Here is a 14,509-nt window from a genome sequence, read left to right as displayed (position 1 = left end):
GTCGTCGTGGTAATCCATTAAATTGAAAGTTTGGCTTTGACAACCTTGTCAAAGAATTAATTTGTGTATTTTCACTTCTAAATAAAAATTGATATAACTCTATTTTTTGTAGCTTTTTTCCAAACGTACGGCTTTAGAAAAAATATTGCTATTAACTCATGCGGAAAGTGTCTTCCCCTCACTCGACTGCTTGCCCGAACTCCGCTATCGCGTCGTTCGATTCAACGGCAGTCTCGTGCGTGAAAGTATCACTTTCCGCACTAGTTAGGAAAATAACTATTCCAAGTTTTCAAAGTAGTTGAACATAAACTAGAGAAGGAATAAATGCAAGAAACATTACTATTAGAAATTTTATTAATCTATACAGGATATACTAAAATTAAATGTCATATTTAAATTTCGTTAAGATATCTAAAAAAAAAATAAAATAACATTATGGCACGTTTTTTATGAATTCTACAGCACCTTTGAAATATTTACAATTTATATGTAAGGTCCGCATTACTCTGCTGAAATATCACTAATTTCTTCACACTGGTGCTCAATTTCCTCCTAAAAATGAGAAAGTGGATATGTGAATTTATTAAAGTTTCAAAAATTTAAATTATTCAGAAGTAATATAAAACTTTTATCAAAACAAATCACTCGATTCTGTCGAAAATATTTTATATTACACTAGAGCGTCGATTATCCGAACTAATTGGGGGACATGGGTGTTCGGAAAACCGATTTGTTCGGATAATCGAACTATATTGAGATTGTCATACATATTTATCCACGAGTGAATAAAAACCATATTTATATAACTGTATATTTGTTTATACCTTGATAATGACAAAAAGCAATTAAACAAAAAAGTGCAGTCTTAGCAACAACATATTTTTGGATACACAATTGAAGAAAATTGAAGATATTTTAAGCGTTAATTACTAACGCTTGCTCAGTACTCGAGTGCGGGACGCGGGAGTTCGGATAACCGGTCGTTCGGTTGATCGACGACGTTCGGATAATCAACGCTCTACTGTATTTTCGTTTTATATGTTAAATGCATCTTTTATGCCGACTGTATTGTAAATTATTTTATACGGCATAAATTATATGTAAAAGATTTTACTTGAAGTAGGTGGTTACCTAGACCAAATAAGTGGTAAGACCAAATTTATGACAAATTTAGTTCCCAGCGAACACCTAACCATCCAAAATCAAGTGGTAGAATTGACAGAAGAGTACATATATATCTCGGTCATGAAATCAGAATAGGCAAGGACAATCAGACCTTCGAATTTCAACGACAAATAACACTTGCTTGGGCGGCGTATGATTCACTAAGAGGCATCTATAAGAGCAACATCCCGATAGCTATGAAACAGAAGACATTTGACCAATATGTTCTTCCTATTATGACATAAGGAGCAGAAACTCTCACGCTCACAAAAACGGAATTGGGCAGGTCACATAGCGAGACTGAAAGACTCAAGAGGGACCAAAAAACTAATTTACTGGCGCCCAAGAGAAGACAAATGCAGCAGAGGATGACCACCAACACGCTGGATGGACGACATTAAACGAATGTCCAAGAAATGGCAACAAGTCGCACAGAACCGTGGAGAGTGGCGAAAAATGGGAGAGACCTATGTCCACAGTGGACAGAAGAGGTTGCAGGATGATGATGATGATGATGATGAGGTGGTTACCCCATCATCCTCTTCACAGATAATATATCGACTAGAGAAATAAGAAAGAGATGGAGTGACCATTTTAAGACACATGTTGAAATAGGATGGATGGTGGATAACATGACACCAGCATTGGATGTACGTCAATGGAAAAACGAAACGAAGATATATATGTCATATAATATAGCACACATAATGGCAGATAATATATCGACCACAGAAATTAGAAAAAGATTGACGATTTTAAGACACAAGTTGAAATAGGATGAATAACATAACACTAGCACTGAACATACGTCAGAGAAAAAAACAAAGGAAGATAATATCACATAATATAGCACAGCAGATAGAAAAAGTATGATGTGCGTGGTTAAAACATAGTTTAATTAGGGGCGGTTGTATTTCAGCTGTTTAAATATGTACAAGTTGGCTAAAAACGTTTTATAAGATATTTGCAGTTGTCTGCTAGTCTGCTATTAGCCTCTTGTAAACGTTTTTAAGTTTCTAAAGCATATAACATCAAGCTGCAAAATGAACAATTTATATAGTAAGTTTAGTAAATGAACATTAGTTTTTATGTACCAAAGAGAATTATTGATTAAGCATTATTTTTATGTTTTTATGTGGGACAAAGCAATATATGTATACATTTCTCATTTCCCGATAGCATATTTACAGATGCTCCTATACTACGGCACCAGAGTGCTGAAATCGGTTAGCCTTTGAAATACACTATTACGCTACAAACCCTCATTGATTTCGGCACCTATTAAATTATAAGACTTCTATTAAATTTTGGTGTCTAAGTTTTTATTGCAATTAATATTATTATAAGTATTGTAAATTTATATTTCAATTTATTGCTTGAAAAAGAGAAACAGATATGTCTTTTTTTTCTGAAAAATGTCTTTGGCAAAGCCAATTAGCCAGACTGGTTTGTGATTGATTGCAGATTCATAGTCATAAATTTCTTATTTTATAACATAACTACTACAATATTATTTTTATAGATACATAGGTACAGATATAATTACTCGTATACAGTGCGTCCATAAAGTATCGCATAAATTCATTATTAACTAAATAAACAACATTATTAAAAATTACCGAAACAGGTCGACTTTTGATTTTAATTTATGATATTTGGCATATATATCATACTAGTGACGTCATCCGTCTGGACGTGATGGCGTAATCGATGATTTTTTAAAGGATTTAAAGAAGAATAGGGGTCGTGTGCTAGCTCATTCCAAAGGCAATTTAATTCTCTATTCAATAATATAAACATTAACATAATTATTTATATATTAAATTGTCCAATTTTTTTTATATTAAATTAATTGACACAAAAAGACAAATGTGCGTAATTTATTTAATTAAATATACATTTTACTGCTGTCATAAAACAGAAATAAATTTTTTTTTTGGCAAATAAACATTGCTTTTTGCTTAAATTAAATGTTCAAACTGTCAAGAGGCAGGTGGGTGGCAGCTTAAACATTGAATTTAAGCAAAAAGTAATGTTTGTATTTGAAATAATAGCTATTTGTATAACAAGGGAGGAAAGTGCTATTTTTCCTCCCGAGAATGACGTTTACTGCCCGACGCGTAGCGGAGGGCAGTAATCATTCAAGGGAGGAAAAGGCATTTTACTCCCATGCTATACATATGGTTTTTCCACCTTCCTCAAATAAGAAGTAATTTTTTCATTTTTACTTCATTTATTTATGTAACTAACCAACAAAATTTATTAGAACTAAAACTAACAAGTAGGTACAATATAACTGTCAACTGTCAAATATAAGTCAAAATATTAATGTAAACATTGTTAAATCAAAATAACAATTTACTGTTTTTTACCATTCTGCAAAATACAGGGTGTTTGGTGTTTTATAAATAAACGTTAAAATGTATAGATACTTACGTAATAGAAAATAGATATTGTACAGGGCGTCAATAAGTTATATTTCATGAATGAAATACTATGACGTCACTTTTACTTTTCCTCCCTAGGGAGGAAAAGTACATCTTTGCTCCCTACAATCAGGTCGGGAAAAGTATACTTTCGGTAGAGGTAGGTGGAAAACATTTTATTTCTGTTTTCTGACAACGGTAAAATGTATTTTGAATTAAATAAACTACGGAAAGTCTTCTTTTTGTGTCAATCAATTTAATTAAAAAATTGTTTTTGAATACTCTGTATAAATAATTATGTTAATGTTTATATTACTAAATAGAGAATTGAATTGCCTTTCAATTGAGCTATCACACGATCCATATTCTTATTGAAAAAATCATCAATTACGTCATCACATCCAGACGGATGACGTCACTAGTATGATATATATGTCAAAAAATCATAAATTAAAATCAAAAATCGACCTGTTTTCGTAATTTCTAATAATGTTGTTTATTTAGTTAATAATGAATTTATGCGTTACTTTATGGACGCACTGTATACGAGTAATTATATCTGTACTTTTAAATAAATAAAAATAAAAACATTTATTTGTTTTTTATTCATTGGCGTTTTTTTTAATTTTTGTTTTATTTGTTTCTCGGGTTAGGGTCAAAAAGTCACATTCTTAAGTATGCCAGGTTTATTGCACTTTCGACATTTCTATTTGAATACAATAAATTGAAATACACAATACTTACAATAATATTAATTGCAATAAAAACTTAGACACCTAATTTAATAGAAGTCTTATAATTTAATGGGTGCCGAAATCAATGAGGGTTTGTAGCGTAATAGTGTATTTCAAAGGCTAACCGATTTCGGCACTCTGGTGCCGTAGTATAGGAGCATTTGTAAATATGCTTCCCGATAAGTATATCTAAAGATATCACAATTTTCCAGGCAGAAATAACGGCATAGATGATCCCAAACCCTTTTTTCAGTGCGTCATCAATTTTGACGTCATATAGGATTTTAAGAATATCGCAAATCAGTACATGACATTTTAGTTAAATCTGACAGTTGTCAGAATATTCATATTTATATTTATATGAACATCAATATTTATACAAATATTTGCCAGAATATTAATATTTAAAAGATTTTAATGTAAAAATAAATAAACATAAAATGAAATTTCACTATACAATGTCCGAATATACCAATGACATAAAATATTTGTATTTACGTCGCCGAAAAATACTAACCTAGAAATTACAATTGTCATTTACATTATGAACTTATGACAATACTTTAACAATCGATTACTTTTGTGTCAAATTATTTTTATTCGTATCATTAATTGGTTACCTATTTAGAGTATTGTAATCGCCAACCAATTATACATCTATAAGTATAAGTCGTTTTAATATACAAATACCCGTCAAGGAATACATAATTTTCTAAGTTGAATGTATAATAATCAAAGAGGTACGTTTTTTCTGTCACTTCCAACTGTAATGCGTTATAGAGAAGTTGATAATCTATGAGGCACTGAAAAAAGGGTTTGGGATGCTCTATAATCCATCACTTCGTGGAGTAAGTAGAAATGCAAAAAATAACGTAGGTACTCGTTAACAGAACGTTAAGGCACTCAATTCTGTATAGGTCAATTCTAAGCAAATAAGCAATAAAAAAAGCAGATGAAATGGCCGTATTGCCATTCCGCAATATTCATTTTGTTAAAGCATCGGAAGAAGACGAATTTCATGGCTGAAGAACCTGCGAGAATGGTTTGGATGCAGCTCAAAACAACTATTTAGAGCTACTGCCTCAAAAATTAAAATAGCTATGATGATTGCCAACCTCCGTAGCGAAGATGACACCCGAAGAAGAAGAATATTATTTTTTTTAGTTTTCCGACTATACTGAGCCGAGTGTATGTCTGATCCGGACCACTTAGGTACCATTTGAAAGCTAAACTCCAGCACTACCGATTTGGTGTATTAATGGTTTTCCGATCTCTCTTTAAATCTAGGATACAGGATAGAGTCACCCAAAAAATATGACCTGTTGTATCTACCCAGTGCTACAGCTGTATTATGGGTGGTCAAAAGTCACAAACTACACCGGTTCTGAATCGGCCCTGATCGGCCCATACATACATACATACATACATACATACATACATACATACATACATACATACATACATACATACATACATACATACATACATACATACATACATACATACATACATACATACATACATACATACATACATACATACATACATACATACATACATACATACATACATACATACATACATACATACATACATACATACATACATACATACATACATACATACATACATACATACATACATACATACATACATACATACATACATACATACATACATACATACATACATACATACATACATACATACATACATACATACATACATACATACATACATACATACATACATACATACATACATACATACATACATACATACATACATACATACATACATACATACTCACAAACATTTTCCCCTTTTTAAATAGAAATTGAGTAACATTTCTGAACTCGGTAACTTTTGAATGGTATATCCGATTTTCAAAATTAGACATTTGTTGGAAAGTAATGACCAATACTTTTAGAAAACCCAGAGATCGGACTTAATTTTTGGGAATTTTGGGGACAAGAACAGAAAACGGAGCGCAAATGGGGAGGGCCGTGAAACTCACAGTCTTGGACCAAAATTATGGTAGGCGTATGGATTGACGGCTCTTTTCCTAAACGTTAAGATAAAACTTGTCCTATGTGCGCGCCATAGAATATACTTTTATTTATATACTTTTGTTTTAATTATTATACAAATACAAAAATACAAAAATTGGTAGCGGTACAAACAAAAAAATTGGAAGCGGACTCTTTCTCCTCCCTTTGTATTAAAATGGCATTAAGAATTAGTTAATTTTAAGATATTTTTATGACAAAACTTTGTACATAGTTTTTACAAGGTTATTCTATTCTTGTAACAGGAACAAATAAATACCAACGTACACATATAACTTTTATGAGCACTAAAACTTGAGACGCCTATTTTTATTCAAGCAGTCATTGTAATATTTTTACTGCAAGCATGAACTATTTACTGAATTTTGTATTTGAAACATACTTAATAATTGAATATATCCACATTTTATCAAAAACAACATTTTCATGGAGTTACTATCAGCCTCTACTATTTTGCGAAAAAAATCACACCAATCAGATCCCCGAAGGCGTTGGATATACAGTATGCGGCAAAATAAACAGTACTGAAATTAATATTGAAATGCTTATGATTATTTATATATATGGTATACATTATATAGCCTTGCAAACATTATTCACCACGACGCACGTTCCCGATAAAACAGACCTTAATATGCCCTCTGGCCAGCGGCGGATCTACGGGGATAGAAAATGAAATTTTTCCCTCTAACAATGTCCAAAATTAAAGAAAAAAATTGTTCAAACATAAAAATATATTAGCTGACATGAAACTGAAACCACAGAAAGAGAAATTCAACCCAATTAACACGCTAGTTAAGAAAATTAAGGGAACTTAATGCCTATAAGTTATTATTTATGTCTTGTATGTAATCTGAGTTTATCTTTTTAATGTGTTTGGTTGGTAATTTATCGGAAGTTCCCCCTAAGACAAATTTCCCCACCCAAGACAAATTTCTAGATCCACCACTGCCTCTGGCACGAAAAAATCTTTAACTCTAGTCCGCAATTCCGGAACAGCAGACGGTGGATATGTCTGATTCCTTCAGCATTCCCCATATGTACGCATCTGGTGGCGTTAGTTCTGGTCAGTGGTAACTCTCAAAATGATCGCGCACTATTCGAAGAGATTCCTTGGCAGTGTGACAGATTGTTCCGTCCAGCGGAAATCATTGTTGATATTAAGCTTGGACAATTTTCGTGACCTTCTCCGTATGACCGAAAATAGTACTCCACCATCAAAAATTTTCCTGCACAACTGAGAACAATTCTGAAGCACCTAACATTATCACGACATTCTCATACGTTATAGCGACGTTCCGGTCGAGACACACTATAAGAATTTTGAACGTACGATGGTTGAAATTTACATAGTGGCTCGAGCAATTATATTATGGAATCTTGCTCCCTTCACCGCTTGAAACGTTCTGAGATTGATTGCTTGCTCGAGCCACAATGTAGATTTTAACCATCGCACGGTCAAAATTCTTATTGTGTGAATCAAGCTTTTTAAACCACTTAGTGCGTTTCGGCGCCTTACACATACAAATCTGAGGCATACGAATTTCAGTACTGTTTATTTTGCCGCATACCGTTTTATTATATATATAATATAATATATAAGTAACTACCAAACCACAAAAATTGCCCCCTCAAACAAGTGTGGAACTCACTTATGGAATACAATCAGGCGCGTATACAGAAGGGGGTCAACGGGGCCATGGACCCCCCTATTGTATATAGTCAATAAGTATTTTTTTTTAATTATTTATTATTTTTTCTGTCAACTCTAAACTTTAAGCGATCACTAGAACACTAAATATACACGACAGCCACTTCCAAAGAATTGTAAGAAGCCATAAAATCCAATAAAAGTAGCCTTTTTGAAAAATAAATTGCAGGCGTATTTGTTTGGGTACAGATGGAACTATATTTTTCTCAATTCAAAGAATAACAAAAATGATATTTTAAAATGTAAATAGGTACGTTAAACTGGGTATACACCTTATCTCATGAAAAGTCAAGGGATACAATAAAGATATAAAAATTTGAATTTTACTGGATAATCCAGGTGTACCCATTGACAGTAGAAAGGTTAATCTTAACACTCACAGTTAAAATATCGTGTCCTAACTGATCCTTGGGTTCCTGAAAGTGAATACAGATTTCCAAATACATTAGAATCGTGACAATCAAGACAATTCCAGCTTATATGGTTAAATAAATTCCCGTGGCTATCTTACAGAAAGAAAGATGAAAGTGCTTACTGCCGTGTGTGTGTGTTTTATTCGGGTCTAAAGAGGGGGTCAAAGCAAAATCGCGTTACAAAACTTAATTACTACTCCCCTTAGGCCCCAAGCGTGTGAAATATTAAGGAGCCATTCTGATAATACCTATCATAAAACGGCTCAATTAAAATGTAGCAACTTTAAAGAAGTGTCTGAAGGTAAGACAGAAAACGTTATCTTTCAATTGAATAATGAAGTTGCAAAAACAGTAAACGAAAATCGAATGAAACTTGTTCCGAATGTAAAAACAATTATTTTGTGCGGTCGAGAAAACATGCCTATGATGGTGCTATTGATTTGGAAATGAAATCGTCTAAATCAATCAATAATTCAAACGAAGGGGACTTCAGAGAACTTCTTAAATATAGAGTTGATGCAGGTGATCAGATTCTGGAACACTATCTCAAAAATGCTTCCAAGAATTCAACTCTTATAAGTAAAACAACGCAAAGTGATATCATAGAATGTTGTGGCACTGTTGTTGAGAAAAAAATTGTTGAAGCTGTTAACGAAGCGAACATTTTTCTATTTTGGTAGATGAATCAACTGGCACCAGCTCCAATGAACCATTCACATTATGTGTGCAATATTTGGACAAAGAGAAGTACTGTTTAAAAGAAGATTTTTTAAGATTAGTCGTGGTGAAGAATTTAACTGGAGAGATATTGTCAAGTGTCATAAAACGAGAACTCAGAGACTTAGGGGTAGATATTTCAAATCTTCGTGGGCAAGGGTACGACGGCGGAGTAAATTTATCAGGAAAGTTGCGTGGTGTGCAAGCACGAATTTTGAAACAACATCCTGTAGCATTGCATATGCACTGGGTCTCAGTATTGTATATCTGCGATGAATGAACTTTTCCCTTTGAGGGAGTGTGAGCCGTATCGCTAAATCTGGAATAATAAAGATGTGCTACTCTCAATATTCAGATGCGTAAGAAATTTGTTGGAAGCTACTCCGACGTAGCAAGTCCCACCAGAGCTCAATCTTCTTGATTTCGTAGGTACCTGGGATGAGTGAATTTTATCTTAAGAGTAAGTGTGAGTCGTATGGCTAAATCAGGATAATAATAATATAATATATGCGGTAAGTCTGGCCTCACCTAATATGAATTTCTAGATTAGCGCCTGTGCAGTCTCTATTATGAATAGTTGAATAGTACAAGGGTAAATTTTTGAAATTATGTATAATTTTCGTTCAAGACATTAAATACTTAAATCTTTGAGGATAATAATTTAGCACACGTTAAATAATGGTATTTTGTTTAAAATTATTGGTGTTTCATTGGAAGTTCCCCCACTCCCAAGGTAAATGTCCAGATCCGAAACTGGGATAGACAAAGGGAATTATGTATATGTATGCTGTATGCTCCGTTTTCTAGCATCTTGCACCTTACGGTCGCTGCCAATGAGTGAGCTTTAACCGAGTTATGAAACTCTATCTTTCACAGTACTATTCATCCATTATGTGACAGGATTTACTCTTGAATTCCAATTGAAAATCGAAAATCTAATTGGGATTTGTACGTACTACTAGATTTGAAACATTTCTGACTGCAGTATGAGTCGAAGAAGTACATGAATGCACCAAACTACTCGCCACAAAATGGGTTCGCCACTAAATGATAGGAAATGCAAAATATTTAAGACTAAGGAACAGGAATCTAGATTATTGATAAACTTCACCAAACTGCTGAACAGAGAGAAATAATTAAAAAAATAACATATGAAAATGTCAGTATCTGTATAGTATGGAAAGAAAGAGAATTTAAATCTAAAATCTCGCAAAACTAATGGAAACTAAAAATTATACTATGTTTTTACTTAAAGAAGCTAAATCATCTTGTCAGCATCATGAGAAGTGCATAGTCATAACCAACTGCATATAAAACGTATAAAAATATATAAAATATAATTATCCTTTTTTCTCACCTCTTCCAGTTGAAGACATTTGGCCCATTCGTGAAGTGTAATTCTGTGGTTATTATCTGCATCACATGAATTTAAGAAAGGGCTGATACAATGTTCCAAAGCCATCAATGGTGCGCGAATTGGGAACAGCTCGTGACGAGAAACAGATCTGAAACGTTTGAAAAAGTCAATTAATTCCTGTTATATTTAATATCCCTCTGAATATTTAACTATCAGTTGACAATGAAGCACCAGCGATTTTCCCTGATCTTTTCCTGTCTTGGTACCTAGTTATTAAATTAGTTTTTCTGTCCATCATATTTTTTCATCGCTACGTTTCTCTGCCTTTTAAATTATTTAAATCTTGACACTCTTATTAAACTTATTTTGCAAGGTTCAAAATTGGATTTTCCATAATTATTTTTTTGCACGTACTTGTGTGATTTTCTTTTTTTTTTTTTCGATTTTTTAGTAATCTTTCTTTCAGTGCAATGTAGGTATGTACTTATATTAATTAATCCAATTTTGGACACAGACATAAAAAACATTTGGGTAAAAACCCTTTAAAATTATACAGTCATGGAAACATTGACTAGAATTGTTAAAAATAACATGGCTGTTTTAAATGTCACATGATTAGGCCCCGGGCAACATTTGACCCTCACTTGAGTTGAATTCGTTCAAAGGTTCTGCCTTCAATGGCAATTAGTTGCCAGTTGCCATCGACCGTTCAAAATGTGAGGTAGCAAAACCTTTGAACGAATTGACTCACTCAATGCGTGCATGACTCAATGTTTCCATGACTGTATAATTTTAAAGGGTTTGTTACCCAAATATTTTCAATTTTGGTGGAGTAGCATGTTAGCATCCTATTTAGCATATGTAATCAGATCGAAAACTAGTTCTGCATATGTGATTTAGCCCTTTTTAGGGAATTTTAATAAATTGTATACCTTTTATAAAGGATTTTACTTAAATTTTTTGTGATATATGGTATACAGCCAGCTACAGGAAAACCTTTTTCCTTATCGATTTATAAAAAAATATCTTTTAAAAACGTTTAATTTATTTAAAACTATAAGGAAACTAAACAGTTAAAATGATACTAACCTATCTGGTGGATTTCCATCTAAATCACAGAATTTCCAGACAGCAGCATTTGTCCAGCGGCGAGTCATGTTTGATTCAGCTTCTTTTTCCATGTTCATGTAATGAGGAGTAAGTTCTTGACGGTCAGCCAAATCTCTCATAATGTTGAAAAGCCAATCACGCATTCTGCGTGGGAAATCAGCCATTTCTTCTTGAGTACAATGCTAAAATTTAGTGATATTTATAAAATAAATATACCTAATCAAAAAAATAATTTACAAGCTGTGCAGAAGTCAAATTTCCCACAACCAGTTCGGGTTCATAAATGCTGTTGGTACGAGACAGGCAATCTAGAGGACCTGCTAGTCCTTATGAACACAATCACGTATTACCGTGGACAGTATGGACTCAATATAAACGTGAAGAATAGAAAGCTTATGACCATTAGCAAGAAAAAGATAACACAAGGCCAACTCTACGTCTACCAATTCCCTGTAGAAAAAGTGACGCACTACTACCAACTACCTCGCCATCATAATACACGAAGAGTGGACCAACAACCAAGAGATAAGAGCGCACATCGGAAAAGCTAGATCCACCTTCAAGTGGATGGAGGCCAGTTTCAAGAGCCACAACCTCTCTCTCGGTATAAAAGTAAGAATATTACGAAGCTACGTCTTCCCTGTCCTTTTTTATGACGTTGAATCGTGGACCTAACGAAGATATGTGCAAAGAGTTGGAAGCATTTGAGATGTGGCTATATTGAAGAATACTTAAAATTTTTTGGACTGACCTGGTCACAAATGAGGAGGTCCTTGGAAGAATGAAGAAGAACCGGGAGGTACTGACCACCATCCAATCTCGAAAGTTACAATACTTCGAACACACTATGCGAAATGAATCCAGATATGCCCTCCTATAAGCCATCCTGCAAGGAAAAATATTTGGAAAGCGCTGTCTAGAAAGAAGAAGTACATCCTCGTTGAAGAACCACATAACCTGGTTCAACGCAACATCTGTGGTGTTTTTTTGCGCTGCTGCAGATAAGATAAGGATTGCCATGATGATCTCCAACATTAGTCACGGATAGGCACATCAGGAAAAATAATATTTTAGATAAATTATCTATAAATACAGTTGAGTCTGCGAGTCTTTACCCGTGCGTCATCATTTAAAGCATGAGAAATAAGTCGGAAATCTATTTCACCCAACAACAAGTGACAGAAAGTGGCTACTGTTCCAATTACGGGTTTTATTATAAAATTTGACGTTATCAAATATATAGAATGCAAAAAGTTTTGCTTCAAAATTTTTGTGCAGAATGATAGCTACATTTGAAGTAGCTTAATAAATTCTTTTATTATTATTGATTAATCAATAAATAAACAATTTATAAAAAAATTCAATAACATATTTTTCTACAACCGTGTTAAAAATGCAATTTTTAGCATTCCATACGAGCGTTAAAAATGCTACTTTAAGGCACTAAATAGTGCTTTAAAAAATTTTTAAGGCACTGCAGTTCGTATTGACCGTATATGCAATTTTGATGTAATGTCAAAAAAATATAAAATTGGAATGTCAGTCAAGTTCAAGTAAAAGTTTTTGTAGATATTGTCCTGTACTTACGTTTGTAGAAAAAATATTGTATGATATGCGTGTTAAAAAGTACATTTCTAAGGAACTCATGTGAATTGCAGAACTCGCTTTCGCTCATTCTGCAAACTTTCACATGCGTGCCTTAAACGTGTACTTTTAACACTTATAATATCATAAATAACTATTATTTTTGTTATTTTATTCACTTTGACGGAAACCTAAACGCAATCATTTCTTTACTGTGTGAATGACGTTAGCTTTGTATGTCTTAAATATTAATTGCCAAAATATAATTACTTACCTTAAAATTTCAAAGCCCAATATAAAATTAGTTGTGAAAACAACTGTTTGTGTAACATAAAGAAACTTCAAAACGCAAAAATTCGACAAAAACCGCAAAAAATTTAACTGACTGACAGCCACAAAAGTAAACAAAGCAGAAACGTCAAACAAATTGTGCTTAAAATATGAAAACCTACCGAATCGTCTTTTTTTGTACCTATCTCTTTTCAGTGCACTGAGTCTAGATGGTTCATAAAAATAATATGTGTTTTTACTTTATAACAAACGGCAGCTGGTTTGTCATGAGTTTCATGCGTGGAAGAGAATAATGCTAGATAAAAAGTATGTGTTTTATCTCGCCAGGTATTAATGACGCACGGGTAAAGACTCGCGGACTCAACTTGTATATAGTTAAAATGAAAAAGTAAAAAGTTCGTCTGTCATTCAGCTTTGTTAAAAAAGTGCTCAATATTCAAAATTAACATTTCTTAATCAAAGTATATTTTAGTCAGTAAGCGCGAAATATTAAATACACGGCTTTTAATTAACCAATAACCAATTGACATGGTGGACAGCTACACATACCTTGGTAATACCAACATAAATTATAAAAAGCCAGTGAACGGGATCATCGTTCATATTGATCGTTCAACTCTTTTCAGAAGTTACGATTTACCACTTGGTACCAAAATCTCTATCACCAGATGCCGATGCTATGTATTTTCTACAATATTATACCGAGTAGAAGCCTAGACAGTTTCCGAGGCTTCTTTAAGAAAACTCGAGGCATTCGAGGTGTGACTAATGTTGAGGTCCTACGTAGAATGGGCAAGGAATGCGAGATTATTAATACCATCAAAGAGCGTAATCTAGAATATCTTGACCATGTTATGAGGAATGAACAGAGGTATGGCTTGTTGCAACTCATTTTTCAAGGCAACGTATTTGGAAAGAAAGGATCAGGGAGAA

The 14,509-nt window shown here is 33.3% G+C and overlaps 1 protein-coding gene across 1 annotated transcript in view; it reads right to left on the bottom strand.

Annotated features, from left to right (window-relative positions):
- Positions 1-336: 336 nt before the first annotated feature.
- Positions 337-14,509, bottom strand: part of LOC126878770 (SPARC) — an 83,849-nt gene continuing 69,676 nt past the window's right edge. The window contains exons 5-7 of the mRNA XM_050641665.1: positions 11,681-11,883; positions 10,592-10,739; positions 337-552 (exon numbers count right to left, since the gene is read on the bottom strand). Of these exons, the coding sequence (XP_050497622.1) occupies positions 502-552; positions 10,592-10,739; positions 11,681-11,883 (402 nt within the window). The 3' untranslated portion in view covers positions 337-501. The remainder of the gene's footprint in view (positions 553-10,591; positions 10,740-11,680; positions 11,884-14,509) is intronic.

This window comes from Diabrotica virgifera, chromosome 1, assembly GCF_917563875.1.
Source record: "Diabrotica virgifera virgifera chromosome 1, PGI_DIABVI_V3a".
Classification (NCBI taxonomy): Eukaryota; Metazoa; Arthropoda; class Insecta; order Coleoptera; family Chrysomelidae; genus Diabrotica; species Diabrotica virgifera.
Note: the sequence above shows the minus strand (reverse complement) of the source record. Positions and strands in the feature narration are given on the sequence as shown.